General features: G+C 33.3%; 1 protein-coding gene across 2 annotated transcripts in view; it reads left to right on the forward strand.

Moving 5' to 3' along the window:
- Positions 1-14,192, forward strand: part of Gpm6a (glycoprotein M6A) — a 258,666-nt gene that overhangs the window by 236,070 nt on the left and 8,404 nt on the right. For both annotated transcript variants that reach the window (XM_031339836.1, XM_031339835.1), the window contains exons 2-4: positions 2,608-2,800; positions 11,258-11,414; positions 13,498-13,651. In XM_031339836.1, coding sequence (XP_031195696.1) covers positions 2,608-2,800; positions 11,258-11,414; positions 13,498-13,651 — 504 coding nt within the window. The remainder of the gene's footprint in view (positions 1-2,607; positions 2,801-11,257; positions 11,415-13,497; positions 13,652-14,192) is intronic.

Genomic DNA, 14,192 nt, shown 5'->3' on the forward strand with positions numbered 1-14,192 from the left:
CTCCATATGGGAGCTCAAAGAGACTTCTTTAAATGCAGTAGGCAACTCCGCCTGGACTCCTAGGAAGAATGAGTTTGATGAGGATGTAGTCCTTTACAAGCTCAATATGTCCCCAATGAGACACTTTAGGAGTTAAATTTGAACAAAAGTTTTGCAGAGGGTGAACACTTAAAATTTTCTACCCTGAATATTTCTATCATACAGAAATGGAAATTTACAGGAACTTGTATTTGTCAGCAAAGGTAACATAATTCTGAGTAATTTATATGGCAATGCTTAAACATGGAATAAGGATATATTTTGGTGTCTTTGGACACTGAACTGATTTTGACATGTGTATTAACTCAGAGTCATCAACTTTGGTTTTCTTTAAATGTGGAATTTATCTTATATGTTTCTAAATTTAGAGGATACTAGCAAGTTAAATTTGCAGTTGATGTTCTGGTTTATGAGCACATTTCTTCTTGGGGAGATGAAACCTGGCACAGAAACTAATATTGCCCATACACAGCACAGTAGGATAAAGATGAGCTCAATGCAAACTAGCTCTACATTGGGAATAAAGTTAACCAGAAGTCCTAAGTGACCATTTTTGTAATAATTTTTATGTTTTTATTTTGTCTGTTCTTGAGATTTAGATACCTGGTTTCCTATTTTATTCTCCTGTAAAAAACTATATGCTCTAGGATAAAGCAAGGGGGATAGCATTCAATATTTATTGCCTTCTCTTTGTCTTTGAACTTATAAGCAGGTGATCATGTTGAGCATTAACGTTTAGTTTTGACATTATAGTCTTCAGTAGAATCCTTCCATGACTATCAAATGCTTTGAGAATAAGAAACAAAACAAAACAAAACAAAACAAACAGACAAAAAACAGAACCACAAAACTAGGATTCAAAGTCAACGCAGCCATTTGGTGAACACTAAGAGGTCTTTCCTCTTGTTAGTACGAATTTTACTTATTTTCCACTTTAATTTTAATTACTCAGATGGAAAGGATAGGATATTGAAAGAAAATAGTCTAGTTTTTTTTTCCTGTCACCCTGTTAATCTCTAACCAAAACAGGGCTCAATGACATTCAGATACTACACACACTGGTCTCAGCCATCTGTTGGTGAATTTTTTCTACTATATGAAGCTTCAAGCTGTTCTAACCTTTTCTATTTCCCTATATTTGTTTTGCTCGTTCTCCCTCTCTCTCTCTCTCTCTCTGTCTCTGTCTCTCTGTCTCTGTCTCTCTCTTTCTTTATGTGTGTGTGTGTGTGTGTGTGTGTGTGTGTAAGATACATGTTCAGGAAGTAATTTTTGCTTCACAAGAAAGAGAAACCAAATTGGAGAGGTAGTTGGACTCCTGTTTAAATTTTTTTCTGAAGGAAATCTTATGGGTTATGATTCTCTAAGCCTGTTTAATGAGCTTTATCAAAATAATGCATTAGATCATTTTCCAAACATAAAGTCACTTCACAAGGAACCTTTGAATCTCCTGTTTCATATGTTATTGCATATGAAACATAAAGATTAAGATTAAAAAAGATAAAGGATCTATAACCAAAAAGTACTATAATATGAAAGACAAACTCTTCACAAATATGTAACTTGTTTAGCCCTGATACAGTGCTACCAGTAGAAGGTCTAAGAACTAACCTCATATGACAGGACATAATTAGAATGTAGACATACTAAAAATATTATGCAATTATCTTCAGGCCAAGTATATAAAGTATATATGGAGCAAATGAATTTCATGCTGAAGTATCAATGCCATCCTCAAGTTGAATTATGTCTAATGGCAGCAGCTTACATTTATGGAGTTCTTTGTCATACAGGGATTATTTTATATATTGTTTCATTTAATCATTACAAAAACAATATAAGGTCATCCTCTTATTTTCCCCATTTATTATAATATCAAAAGATTAAAGCTGTTAAAAATCACAGTAATGGGATCAATATTATACTCCTCCTGTTCTCTGCTTTTAACTGTATCCAGATCTTTTTCTTTTATTTTCAACCAAAACCTACAAGTAGATTTTTCATTATGAGTCACTGTGTAAGGAACACACATATATGAACTCAGAACTCATCTTAATTCCTTTAATATTTGGAATGTATTCTAATACTGCCTGTTTTTTTTCTTCTCTACTTTTGGATTCTGTAGGTCAAAACTCAGGTATTTGAAGAGTACTACTGGTTTCAAATAATGATCTGAACATTGGATAGATAGTTCAAAGAAAAAGATATTACTTAAGTAAAATGAAAAAAACCATGAAATACAAGACTAGTCAATTCAAAGCAGAATGATATGTATGCTTGTATGATGGTTTATAATGAGTATGGTTAGAAAAGAAGAGCTGTGGTTGGACTAGGGTAGAAGATGGAATCACAAGCCTTGGCAGTATCCACTTGATGATGGAGAGTGGACTGTAAGAATGGACTTCATCCTCATTCTTTCTAGGACTCTCCAGGGCTTGATTTAATATGGTTGTCCTAGGATCATCTATCAATACTAAGACTATCTCCTATACGGTTGAGGTCATAGAAACATTCTACCAAGATGAATAAATAACATGAATTTTCCTACTTTTTTCTCTTAATCTTCTACAGGGTGTTTCGAGTGCTGCATTAAATGCCTGGGAGGTATTCCCTATGCTTCTCTGATTGCAACCATCCTGCTGTATGCAGGCGTTGCCCTGTTCTGTGGCTGTGGTCATGAAGCCCTTTCTGGAACAGTCAACATTCTACAGACCTACTTTGAGATGGCAAGGACTGCTGGAGACACACTGGATGTTTTCACCATGTAAGTCATTCTTTATGTCCACCTTTGGGAGGTGCATTATGTTGTTTATGTTTTTTTTTCCTAAATAAATAGAGGTCTTTCTAGGTAAGGTGATGCTAAGAAAAAACTAAACCAAAACAACAACAAACAAACAAATAAACACACAAATAAAAATAAATAAAAACCTTCATGAGGCAAATATGACTCAGAAAGGCATTGATCTGTCAATCAACACAAAGTACTTTGCATAGAATAAGAGGTCAAATTAATAGAGGTTGTACCAAGGCTTTTACATGAATTAAATTACCATGAAGTAGAAAAGTTTTGCCTTGCTCTTTAAATTTGAACATTGACTCTTCTTTAAAAAAAAATAGTGAAATGACAGAGACAAAGGAAGGCACAAATATAGGCTTAGCTGTTAATTGTATGAAATTTATAAAATTCTAAACAAGGTTAGACACTTCAAAATTTTAACCCAGCCATGAATATAATATTATCTTACTTTCTGTACATCACAGGACATATTGTTAAAGATTCTTGTGGTCTTCTGTAAGATAAAAATTAAATGTTGAGCATCATTTCTGAAAATACCAATTTTGTTTTTTGCTCCCCTAAAATGTAAACTATTAGGATAAAAATTATGGTGATGTTGATATAATATTTTTTGTAAACCTAACTCAAGCACTCTGAAAGTGAAAGGTTTTTGCTCTGGTTTCAGCCTGTTTACTATTCTAGATATTGAGTCTTTAGAACTTACTTACAGGAGGATTCGTTTCCAAATGAGTTAATTCTCATCATCTATTGGGTGATTTCATAATCACAGAGAGAAATTTCTTATTAATGTACATTTTTTAAATACAAACTGTATGTCCCCAAACTACTCATGTTTGTTAGCCTTGACACTACTTGCATTTATTTCATGCTGCTTGGTTTTATATGTTTGAAATACTCATTTCTTTTCTTTCTAAATTACTCAATTGTTCTTCTTTCATGTTCATATTTTCTGAAATCAGATTATTTATACTTTCAAACTGTACCGGCTGTCAAGTTGTTTGTGGTACCATTGCTCTTTTACAACATCCTTCTGGGTAAAAGTAATCAACCACAATTCTGATTTATCCAAGTCCATTCTTGGTGTCATACTAAGATCTCATAACTCCTTAGTAGAAGAAAACTATCCTATAACTATACTATCAAAACTATGCAATATTAAGGGCCAGATGTAGTAACTGGCACCTTTAACCCCAGAACATGGGGAAAAAAGGCAGGCTGATCTCTGTGAGTTTCAAACCAGTTTGGATCTACATAGCTTTAGAGCTGCATAGAAGATGCTGTCTCAAAAACAGTATATAATGTTGCTAAATTTCTTTATTATCCATAAACTATAAACATATTGTTTTTAACAATATATTTGATATGTTGTATCATTGGGTTAATTAATATTAATAATTCCCTGTGAAAATGAAGAGAATAGAGTTGCACATTCCTGACATATAATAGAATAACAGTTCTTTACTTTGTGGGATGAAGGTTATGTTCTTCCAGAAGAGGAAGCAGCAGAAATTTTATGGAAAAGTTATTTAGTTTTCATATATTTACAACAAATATTTGAATATTTTAAACATTGATAAATTCCAATCACTAAAATTGAAATATACTGAAGGAATCCTATATTCCTTCCACAAACAGAGATAAGAAAAAGAGGGGATTGCTAAGCAGTGAGACCATCCAAGACATGTGGAAAATTCCTATGAGCTCAGCTACTCATGAAGTTGAAATAAAATGAATCTCAAGTTCAAATCCTACTTGGGCTGCAGAGAACATTCAATGTTAGCCTGGGAAAATTAGTATGAGTTTTTCTCATTATGGAAAACACAAATTGAGCTGAGGGTAGTGCCATGTGATAGAACAATTGTTAACACTCATGTTGTACGTATGAGACCCTCATCTAGTATATATGAGATCCAATCCTCAGTACTATAAAAAATAGGAAATAATTATTTGAAACTACAATCCATATATCTGAAGTATTATGTCCCCCAAACTTCCAAATGAATAGTTACTAGCAAATAAAAAGTTGTCTATTTCATATTATGTCATTACTTCACAAATTAGTTTAGACTAGCTTTATCTATTTAATTAGATAATAAATATATATTCCTATGATTTATTAATTGCCATAGAATTAAACATTACCAAACACATAGAACCAAATCTTCATAGCAATCAGCATCTTTGATTTAAATTGCCAGAATCATCCTTTGTTTATAGTTTATAGTCATATAATTCATAAGGAATGTATTAAGCTATTTCAAAATCCAACTAGGTAAGTAGGACACAGTGGTACACAGCTTTAACACCAGCACTTGAGAGGCAGAGGCAGGCTGATCTCTGAATTCCAGCCCAGCCTAGTCTACATAGTTAGTTCCAGGACAGCCAGAGCTATATAGTGAAACCCTGCATTGGTGGGAAAGAGGAGAGAAGATGAAGAAAGAAAAGAAAATTCAACTGGGTTATTGCTACTTAGTTCAGGAGCATTTTAGTAAGATGATTTCATGGACATATTTTAATGTGATAAAACTGACATTTTCTTTTCAGTTATATCTCAGCCTAGCCTGGACAAAATATGTTCTCACTGTTCATTATTTTAAGCTACCACAGATGTCTTTGAATCCACAGTTCTCTATATTTAGTCTGAATTCAAATTGCTTTATTCAGTTATAGTACATAAAGTTTGGAAGGAGTCATAAGACTAATAAATGATTATATATAAACAATTATAAAATTATATGTTTGATATTTAGACAACAAACATTAAAATATCACAAATCTCTTCTCAAGCTCTGAGAATAATATTTGTTTGGGAAAGTGAATTTAGAAGAGACTTTAGATTCTATATTTTTATAGTTTTACATTTGCTCCATTTTGTGATAAATTTAATGCAAGACCAATAAACCATATATGAATGAGAAAAATAGTATATTGATTGGGGGAATCCAAATTATTTCTCATCATAGTTCAATTCCTTAAATTAATATAGGCTGCATGGAGTTTCCAAACAGATAAAATACCACTCCTTGATAAATACAAATGAACAAACAACAAAAGCAAAACAAATAAGCAAAAACCAACCAAAGATAAGCACCCCCCCAAAGCAGATGAGTACAGCAAAGGTTTGTCCCATCCAACTCTCAGTATGATCGAAATCTGAGAAATTCGTAATTATGGAAAGACTTCAAGGTGGTGCAGATTGCCTTCAGCAGAGTTATCTACAGGGATGGGAATGTCAAGGAGAATGGAAAAATAAGAGAAGAAACAGAGGATGCAAAACAGGAACTATAAGGCAGCTGAGACAAATATTAGAGTTATGAGTGATATGTCTTGCTCATAAATAAGTTGTTTGAAAAGAATATGTAGGAGAATGATCATAGAGGAAAGTATGTGATTAATTTTAGTGTTTTGCAAATTCGTCTTTTATTCATGTATTAAGAAACCTACATCAAATGCTTAAATATAGGAAAAAACACCCTGATTAATTAGATGGGTGAGCTAAAAGACAAAGACAAAAACTATTTCTAAAGGCCCATGATTTCCACTTGCTTTCCTCAGGATCTGAGGAGTTATTCTCTCCTCATATTAATAGTCTCCTCTCTCTCTCTCTCTCTCTCTCTCTCTCTCTCTCTCTCTCTCTCTCTCTCTCTCTCTCTCTCTCTCTCTCTCTCTCTCTCTCTTTCTCTCCCCCTCCCTCCCTTTCTCTCTCTCTCTCTCTTTCTCTCTCTTTCTCTCTCTCTCTCTCTCCCCCTCCCCCTCTCTCTTTCTCCTCCATTATTTTTCCTATCCCTTTCTCTCCTCTACCTTTCATTTCCTTTCTCCTTTATTTCTCTTCCCACCTCCTAAATAAATACAAGTATCTAAGAATATCCCACATCTCTAACACTAAAGGGTAACCTATGAAAAGCATGTAACCAAGAAATGTCACCGTTGCATTTTACCAGTTCGCCTTCAAGCATGAAATTGTACTCTTCACAGTTAAGCCTGTAATTGGTTTCGGTTCTTCGGCCTGATGTTTCAGAAGTGGACTACCACTGGTGTACTCTACATCCTAACTTCCCAGTTAATACTACCTGCTAAGCAGTTCGTCATTTTTTCAACCAAGGTGTACAAGCCTTCAAAGAAAGAAGAGAATGAGTTTCTAATAGTTTTGGATCTGTTTTTAGATTTTTAAATATCTGTCTATCATTATTAGTTGTTTTCACAGAATGATTTTAGCCATTGATAAGTTGATTTGGTTCTTCAAATTCACATCCAGTGTTGGCTCCAAACTTGTGATAAGTTTATAATTTCATCTTCTGCTCCCATTATCCTCCCACTTCAACAACATCCATATATTAGCACAACCACTCAGACTCACACAGTCTGGAAATGACCTGACATCTGCTTTGTGGTGAAGAGAAACTCTTCTAAATTGTAATCCAGAATCTCTTACCTGGGAGGGGTTTTGGCAGTGTCTTAGTGCTCTGTTCTTTCCTCATCTTTTGACAAAGAAAGCAAGGGGTGGCTAAGTATTTTATGTTGGCAATTTGTAGACAATGAAATATGGATATGTCAAAAATTAGATATCAAAGGCAATCCAAATACTTAATTTCTAAATGATTTGGCATCTTAAATAAATATCCTAAGGTTTGGTCACATGTTAGCTTTACTCTTAAATAAAACTCTCTATACCTTATTTTGTAAGCATTGTATTTCATTTTAAAAAATAATAGTGAGGGTTCAGGATCTGATAACATTGATTTATAGACAGAATACATGATATTTTAAAAAAATATTTTAATTTGATATTATACTAATGTATCAAAATTAATTTTCCAGATTATGAATTATTTAATACTTTAAAACAAAGTAATCACTAACCTGAAATAGATTCAGTGTTTTATTCCCAACTAACCTTACAAATTTATAATATCTACATTTTTTATTGTTCATGCTTATTTTGGGAGGATTAATAAAATATAAAACAGTTACTGATATTTTAATGGTTGAAGCAAGGAGATAAGATAAAGCTAAGGCAAGATAAAGTAAGGCTTTGAAGATCTGGTAGTCTGTAAGCTTTCTCTACTCATCTCCAGTGTTGATAGGTAAACCAAACACTTTCACCTTTTACTTACAATAATGGTTCAGTAGCAGACAAATTAGAGTTCGTGCAGATTACTGATTGGCCTTGGAGATCAGAGTGTTCTTTATTTCACAGGTAAAACTAGTGTTAGAAAAATCTTATTGAATTGAGGAGTTCTGAAGTAACAGTGAAATAATGTGCATTTTTACTAAGCAATTTTTTATGCTACTAATCTGTAATATGCTTTAAAAAACCAGAAAATATGATTCCTAAAACTAAGAAATTGATTATTTCAGTTTTAGAGGTCAAAAATCTGAAGCAAGTCTTACTAGGTTTATTGCAATGGGCTGAAATCAAGATGTTGGCAAAACTGTGTTCCATCTGGAATCTCTGGATTTGTTCCATCTCACACAAGCCACCTGCATTCTTGGCTCCTTGTCCCTTTCCCTCTTCAAAACCAGGCATGTGGCATCCTGGAAATCTCTCTCTGAATTTTATAGTGACATTCTAACATCTTTCATTTCAAAGATTCACACTTTTATATTGAACTCTTCCCTTTACCTCAGGATATATTTCTTATCTGGTGATCATTAAGCACAATGGCAGAGACCCCCTTGAGCATACAAAGGGCCCCACAAGCACTTGGTGGGAAGTACCATACAGACAACTTTGAAGGCCATTATTCTTTACACCACTTGTTAAAAGTAGGGAATAGGGAAAAACGGGTCTCCATATTGTAAAACATGCTATAACTTTTAAAACCACTGAAATTATGTTCTCTTTATGTCATAATAAATAGCTGAAGTGTAAGTTTTCAAAGTAATAGAATTAAAATTTATAAAAGAAATTGAGAGGATATATAGTTATAATTCTGTTTTTCTTTTTACTCCATTTCTACACAGAAAGAACATGTTATTTTTTTTTTTAATTTTTAGGTGGTTTTATAAACAAACATTGAGAATTTTTGAAAGGGTTTATAAGGGGATAAAAAGTCTGGGAGGTGGGATATTACAGAGTGGCATTTTGTCATTAAACTTTATGGGTCAATATCTTTGTGAATGCAAAGCTAAAACAAGTTCAGCTAAGAAATAAGAAAGCAAAGAATTATATATTACATGCAGCAGGTAAAGGTTACATAAGATTTATCTCCATATCAATGTCCTTTCTTATGATTTTTTCACATATTTACTACATATACATACACTATATATATATAATATACATATTTAAGTGAGTACATTCTTAAGCATGTTCAATTCAAAATGTATACTATTATGCATGCATCATTAAGGTCATGGTTCAAGAAGTAAAGTTAATATACAGGCTAATTTCTAGGAACAATTTTTATTGTATTAAATGTGAAACAAAGGAATATCTTAAATGAGTATATAGATGAAGAAAATACAGCATTAACGAAAAATACAAAATAAGAAGAAAGAGAAGAAGGAGGAGAGATAAAAACATATATTCTCTCATAGTTGAAAGGTTTATGAATTTTGAATAAAGTTGTTATCAGGGAAGGATTCTTGTCCAAGTCTCTACAGAAGGTCCAGCGATTTACCTCTTCCAGGTGCTGGCTTGAAGCCACATCATTCCAATCTGCCTCCATCTTTAGAGTGGTTTTTCCTCCTTTAAAATTGAGTGGAAATCTTATTAGGTAAAATCATAGAAATCTTAATTATGAAGGAGTTTGGGAAAGTCCCGTGAAAATGAATAAGTTTATTGACTGTTATAAATCTATGCTATACTCATCAAATCCATCCCTCAGGTACTTCAATATTGAGGCTGTATTAAGGGTAAAATGTCATATCCATATAACATATAAAGCATATAGTTCATATATTAAAATATTGTACATGATCTATTCCTTAGGCTAAGTAACATAAAGCACCAATTGGTGGTATCACCACATCTGCACTTTGCTGACATATTCTGCAATCCTTACCACACTGATTATGAATTGAACTACTCACTAGTAGAGATAACGTATGAAAATTAGCCCTCACAAAATATTCTTCAACTACAGGATACAACTATCATTATAAATATTTCTGTAGTTTAAGAAGATATTATATGGAGCATAAGCACATCATGGATACTTTCAAAATAAAGAGCTGTAATAGAAACTTATTCACAAATGTGCTAATTCTTCTTTCTAAATTTAATGATCATTAATCTCCTAAATACAGAACTATAAGATGAAAGCATATCACCTACCACCAACCCATTATTATCTATTTCTGTTTAACTCTAGCTATCAATTATATATCAGATCTCTGTATAAGTATGTTTATATTTACTAAATATAATTTTAGTATGAATTTTTTACAGTATTTTTACCAACTACAAGGAATTATGCTGTGGAGATTTCTGGATGATTTCTATTTAATATTAATTTTTAATTCTGCCAGAAAAGTTTGTCATTTTCATGGAGAATTCTCTTTATATTATTGGTACTATTGTTGCCAGAAAATACTAGTGATATTTTAATGATAGAAGTTAAATCAAAAGCACTTTAAAACTAATGAAATGGCAAAGTATAATTGGTCTACCATTTTAATTGCATCAACTTTCAAAGGCCATGGTACAAAACAACTTAAATGTCCACAGATGAATATCTATGTAAAGAAAATATAGTATTATACAGTGAACTACTATTGATCTTTGGAAAGTAAATCCTGACATGTAATAAGATATGGATGACTTGCAAAAAGTTCATGTTAAGTGAAATAATCTACTCACAACAGGAATGGGGATTAAATTAGATGTCTAACATTATCTGTTTTATAGACATCATTAATGTGACCAGAAAATAAGGGAGACTGTAAAGGATGAGGAAGAAGTCTACATACACAAAAACTCCTGTTGGCAGAGCTAAACTTACATGCAGACATTAGGCATATAGAACATACATGTTTTATAATCCACCTACCATTATGATTACCAGTGTTCTTCTATATCAGTTTTATTATTAAATATTTCACTTAATATAGTGTGTTCAGATCCAAGTCAGTCCACCAACCTCTTTCCTCCTTTGCAGTTCCTCCCCCATCTTCCTCTATTCTTCCCTCTGAAGTTCATGTACTCTCCTTTTTATTATTTAATTTAATACCCTACAGAAGCCTGGCCAAGCCTCTCAGTGCACATATTCCTGAAGAAAAGTGACACTTCCTCTCCCAGTAGACATTCCCTGGCAGTAGCTCCTCCGTGACCCATGCTGAGGTTCTGGATATTTGATTATGTGCAGATCCTCCTTTCATTGCAAAGGATCCATGAACCATATAAGGATCACTTTTTATAAATGAATGACAAAAGTCATTAAAATAAATCACCTTGACTTTGGTTTTCTTTTCTGTCCCCAGGATTGACATCTTTAAGTATGTGATCTATGGCATTGCGGCTGCTTTCTTTGTCTATGGCATTTTGCTGATGGTAGAAGGTTTCTTCACAACTGGGGCCATCAAAGATCTCTATGGAGACTTCAAAATCACCACCTGTGGCAGATGTGTGAGCGCTTGGGTATGTCATTTCTCTCTACTTAGCATGCAACGTGGTCAGTATCACAGGGATGCTTGTACTCACCCGGAGAGAACCAAAGTGTTGTTTAATGCAGTGACATGTCCTTCAAGGATGGCAATCCTACAACTTCATAATAAGAGTTCTAAATTAAAAGTCTTTGTTGCAAAATGTTGGTTTTAAATTGTCAAATCATATGCACACTGCAACTAATTTAGTTTGCAAGGAGACAATGTGTACTGGTTTATTGTTATTTATTTTAAAGATTCTTAGGTTACCACACAAAATGATAGAAAATACTTTCCCTAATCTATACTCAATGCATATGCATATACACTTCCGTCTCATTGTCACAAAGAAAAAGTAAACGTACACAGTTAGCTCTAAATCTTTATGCTGAACAGCTTGTAACTGATTCTGTGATGGGATGTGGTTTAATTGCAGACATGTATTTCTGTCTGGGCAAAACTTTTACTGCATATCCATGAACTAGAAGTTCAATAATATGACTTAAGGACTTTAAAAATGGATTGCTACCTAAATTCTTTGGATTGGTAATACTAAATTTCAGATTCAGAGGAAATAAAATACATGAAGTTCTTGGATTGATGTCAAGAAAACAAAACAAACAAAAAATTGTTTATTCAGCTCTCAGTGACCCTTAAATAATGTTTCTACAAAAGGCCAGTTTCTCACATTTAACTCAATTTCTACTTTACAAATAGTGTAATGATTTTAGTGAATGATAAACTTACTTAGTGTTCAGATAACTCACAACAGTGCTTCCATGAGCCTTAGAAAGCAATTTTAGTTCTTTGAATATGGTTGACCTATTTGACGAAATGAAGATCATTTTTGAAGTTCTGAGTCCACAATGCTATAGCTGTAGAAGGGCAATGGAAAGAGTCTATAAGCTGATCTCAAATGGCACAGAAAGTCCCACACAGCAAGACATTTGCAATCAATTGTGACATTTCAGTCAGAATGGGAAAAATCATCAAATAATAAAAATAAGCACAGAAGAATTTGCACATCTATATACAGATAATTATCTGCCTGTCATTCCAATGTCTTAAAAGGAATCTTGAATATCTATTTTTAAAGTGAATCATGAGCCACACTAGTTTTCTACAATAGTAGCAATTGTGTCATCAGTCACAGTAACACACCAGAAGGTTGGCAGCAGCTGCGTGGGCCCTCTCAGTGGCTACGTAGCATGTAGTCAACTGCAGAATATGTGCCTGCCCACTCCAATAACACCTGCTCTAACATGCAGTTTTGATCATGGCTGAGCAGAAAAGGAAACTATAATTTAGACATACATTAGTCATGTTACCCAGGATATAATTTTTTATCATTTATGAATCTTTATAACTTTATAACCCTAATTGTAAATTTCATCTAAAAATTTCATAGAATACTTTGATAACTTTTATATTCAAATAGTTTTAACATTACAGGAAGTTAATGATTCATGTAGTTACCATGTTTATCAATTCTTGCTTATTAATTTTGTCATAGTGAGCTGATAATGCAATGTTATTAATATCTCTTTATGCCTTGACCATATTTCTTTAAATTTCCCTAAGTGCTCTTTGTTCATATAGGCTTATATTCAAGTAATTTACCCAGTGTTAATGATTTTCTGCCTTAAACTTCATAGAGTATAAGTTTAAAACATATTATCTTTACTATTTTAATGCTTTCTTATGACAAATTTAGAATGGCAATAGACATGTTTGGTTTGCATCTCCTCCTCTTTGGCTGTGTATTTTTACCCCTTTCCACTGTGAGATTTTTTTTTTTAATGGAGATGCTGGAAAATGTTTATTGGGCAACTGAGACAACATACATAAAGCTACAGTTGCTGCTAAATATCTTGTAATTTATAGGGCAATCCTCACAACAAATAATTATTTGATCCAAATTTTAATAGCACCAAATCTGAGAAACTCTAATTCTGAAAGTTTGGTCTTATGCCTACCTCATGCCTAATACTAGCCATTTCTAGTCCATTGAGACAGCTCTCAGTCTTCATTTTGCAGTAATTTACATGGATTCTCTCTTTACCTTTCCCCTGTTGCAGTTTATCATGCTGACATACCTCTTCATGTTGGCCTGGCTTGGAGTTACAGCTTTCACCTCACTGCCAGTGTACATGTACTTCAACGTGTGGACCATCTGCCGGAATACAACACTAGTGGAGGGAGCAAATCTCTGCTTGGACCTTCGTCAGTTTGGTAAGTAGATAGTGGGTCTCAAAGTCAAAATCACTTTGAATAGCTGCCTTTAAAATGCTGTAAATGGCTTTGGAAACAACATGTATATTACTTCAAAGATAAACATATCTGACTATGTAGTTCAGGGCATTTTGTAAATTAAAATAGGAATTTCTGGAAATACTAGGTCAAAACAGGGTTCCTTTTTCTAATTTCAAAGCCCCCTTTCAAGTGTAATTAGTGATCCGTGTCCTATTTCACTGATCCACGGTTAACTGTATTAATTGAGATATCTAGTATGGAGATCTTCAAGGAAGACATACTTCCTTCTCCTCTAAGATGAGACAGGAAAACTTGGCATTAAAAGAGAGGAAGAACAGGAGGGAAATAATCCTTGTTTTGCTTCATTTTTTTTTTTGACATTTTACATAATGAACCCAAAGGCCTTCCACATGTTGCATGTTCTCTTTTAAAAATTAATGCTTTCAGGAATCCATGTGATGTGTTGTTTTGGTCATAGTCTTCTCCTTCTTCCTCCTCCTCTCAAATCCATTCCCCTTTC

The sequence above is a fragment of the Mastomys coucha genome, unplaced genomic scaffold (genome assembly GCF_008632895.1).
Source record: "Mastomys coucha isolate ucsf_1 unplaced genomic scaffold, UCSF_Mcou_1 pScaffold22, whole genome shotgun sequence".
Classification (NCBI taxonomy): Eukaryota; Metazoa; Chordata; class Mammalia; order Rodentia; family Muridae; genus Mastomys; species Mastomys coucha.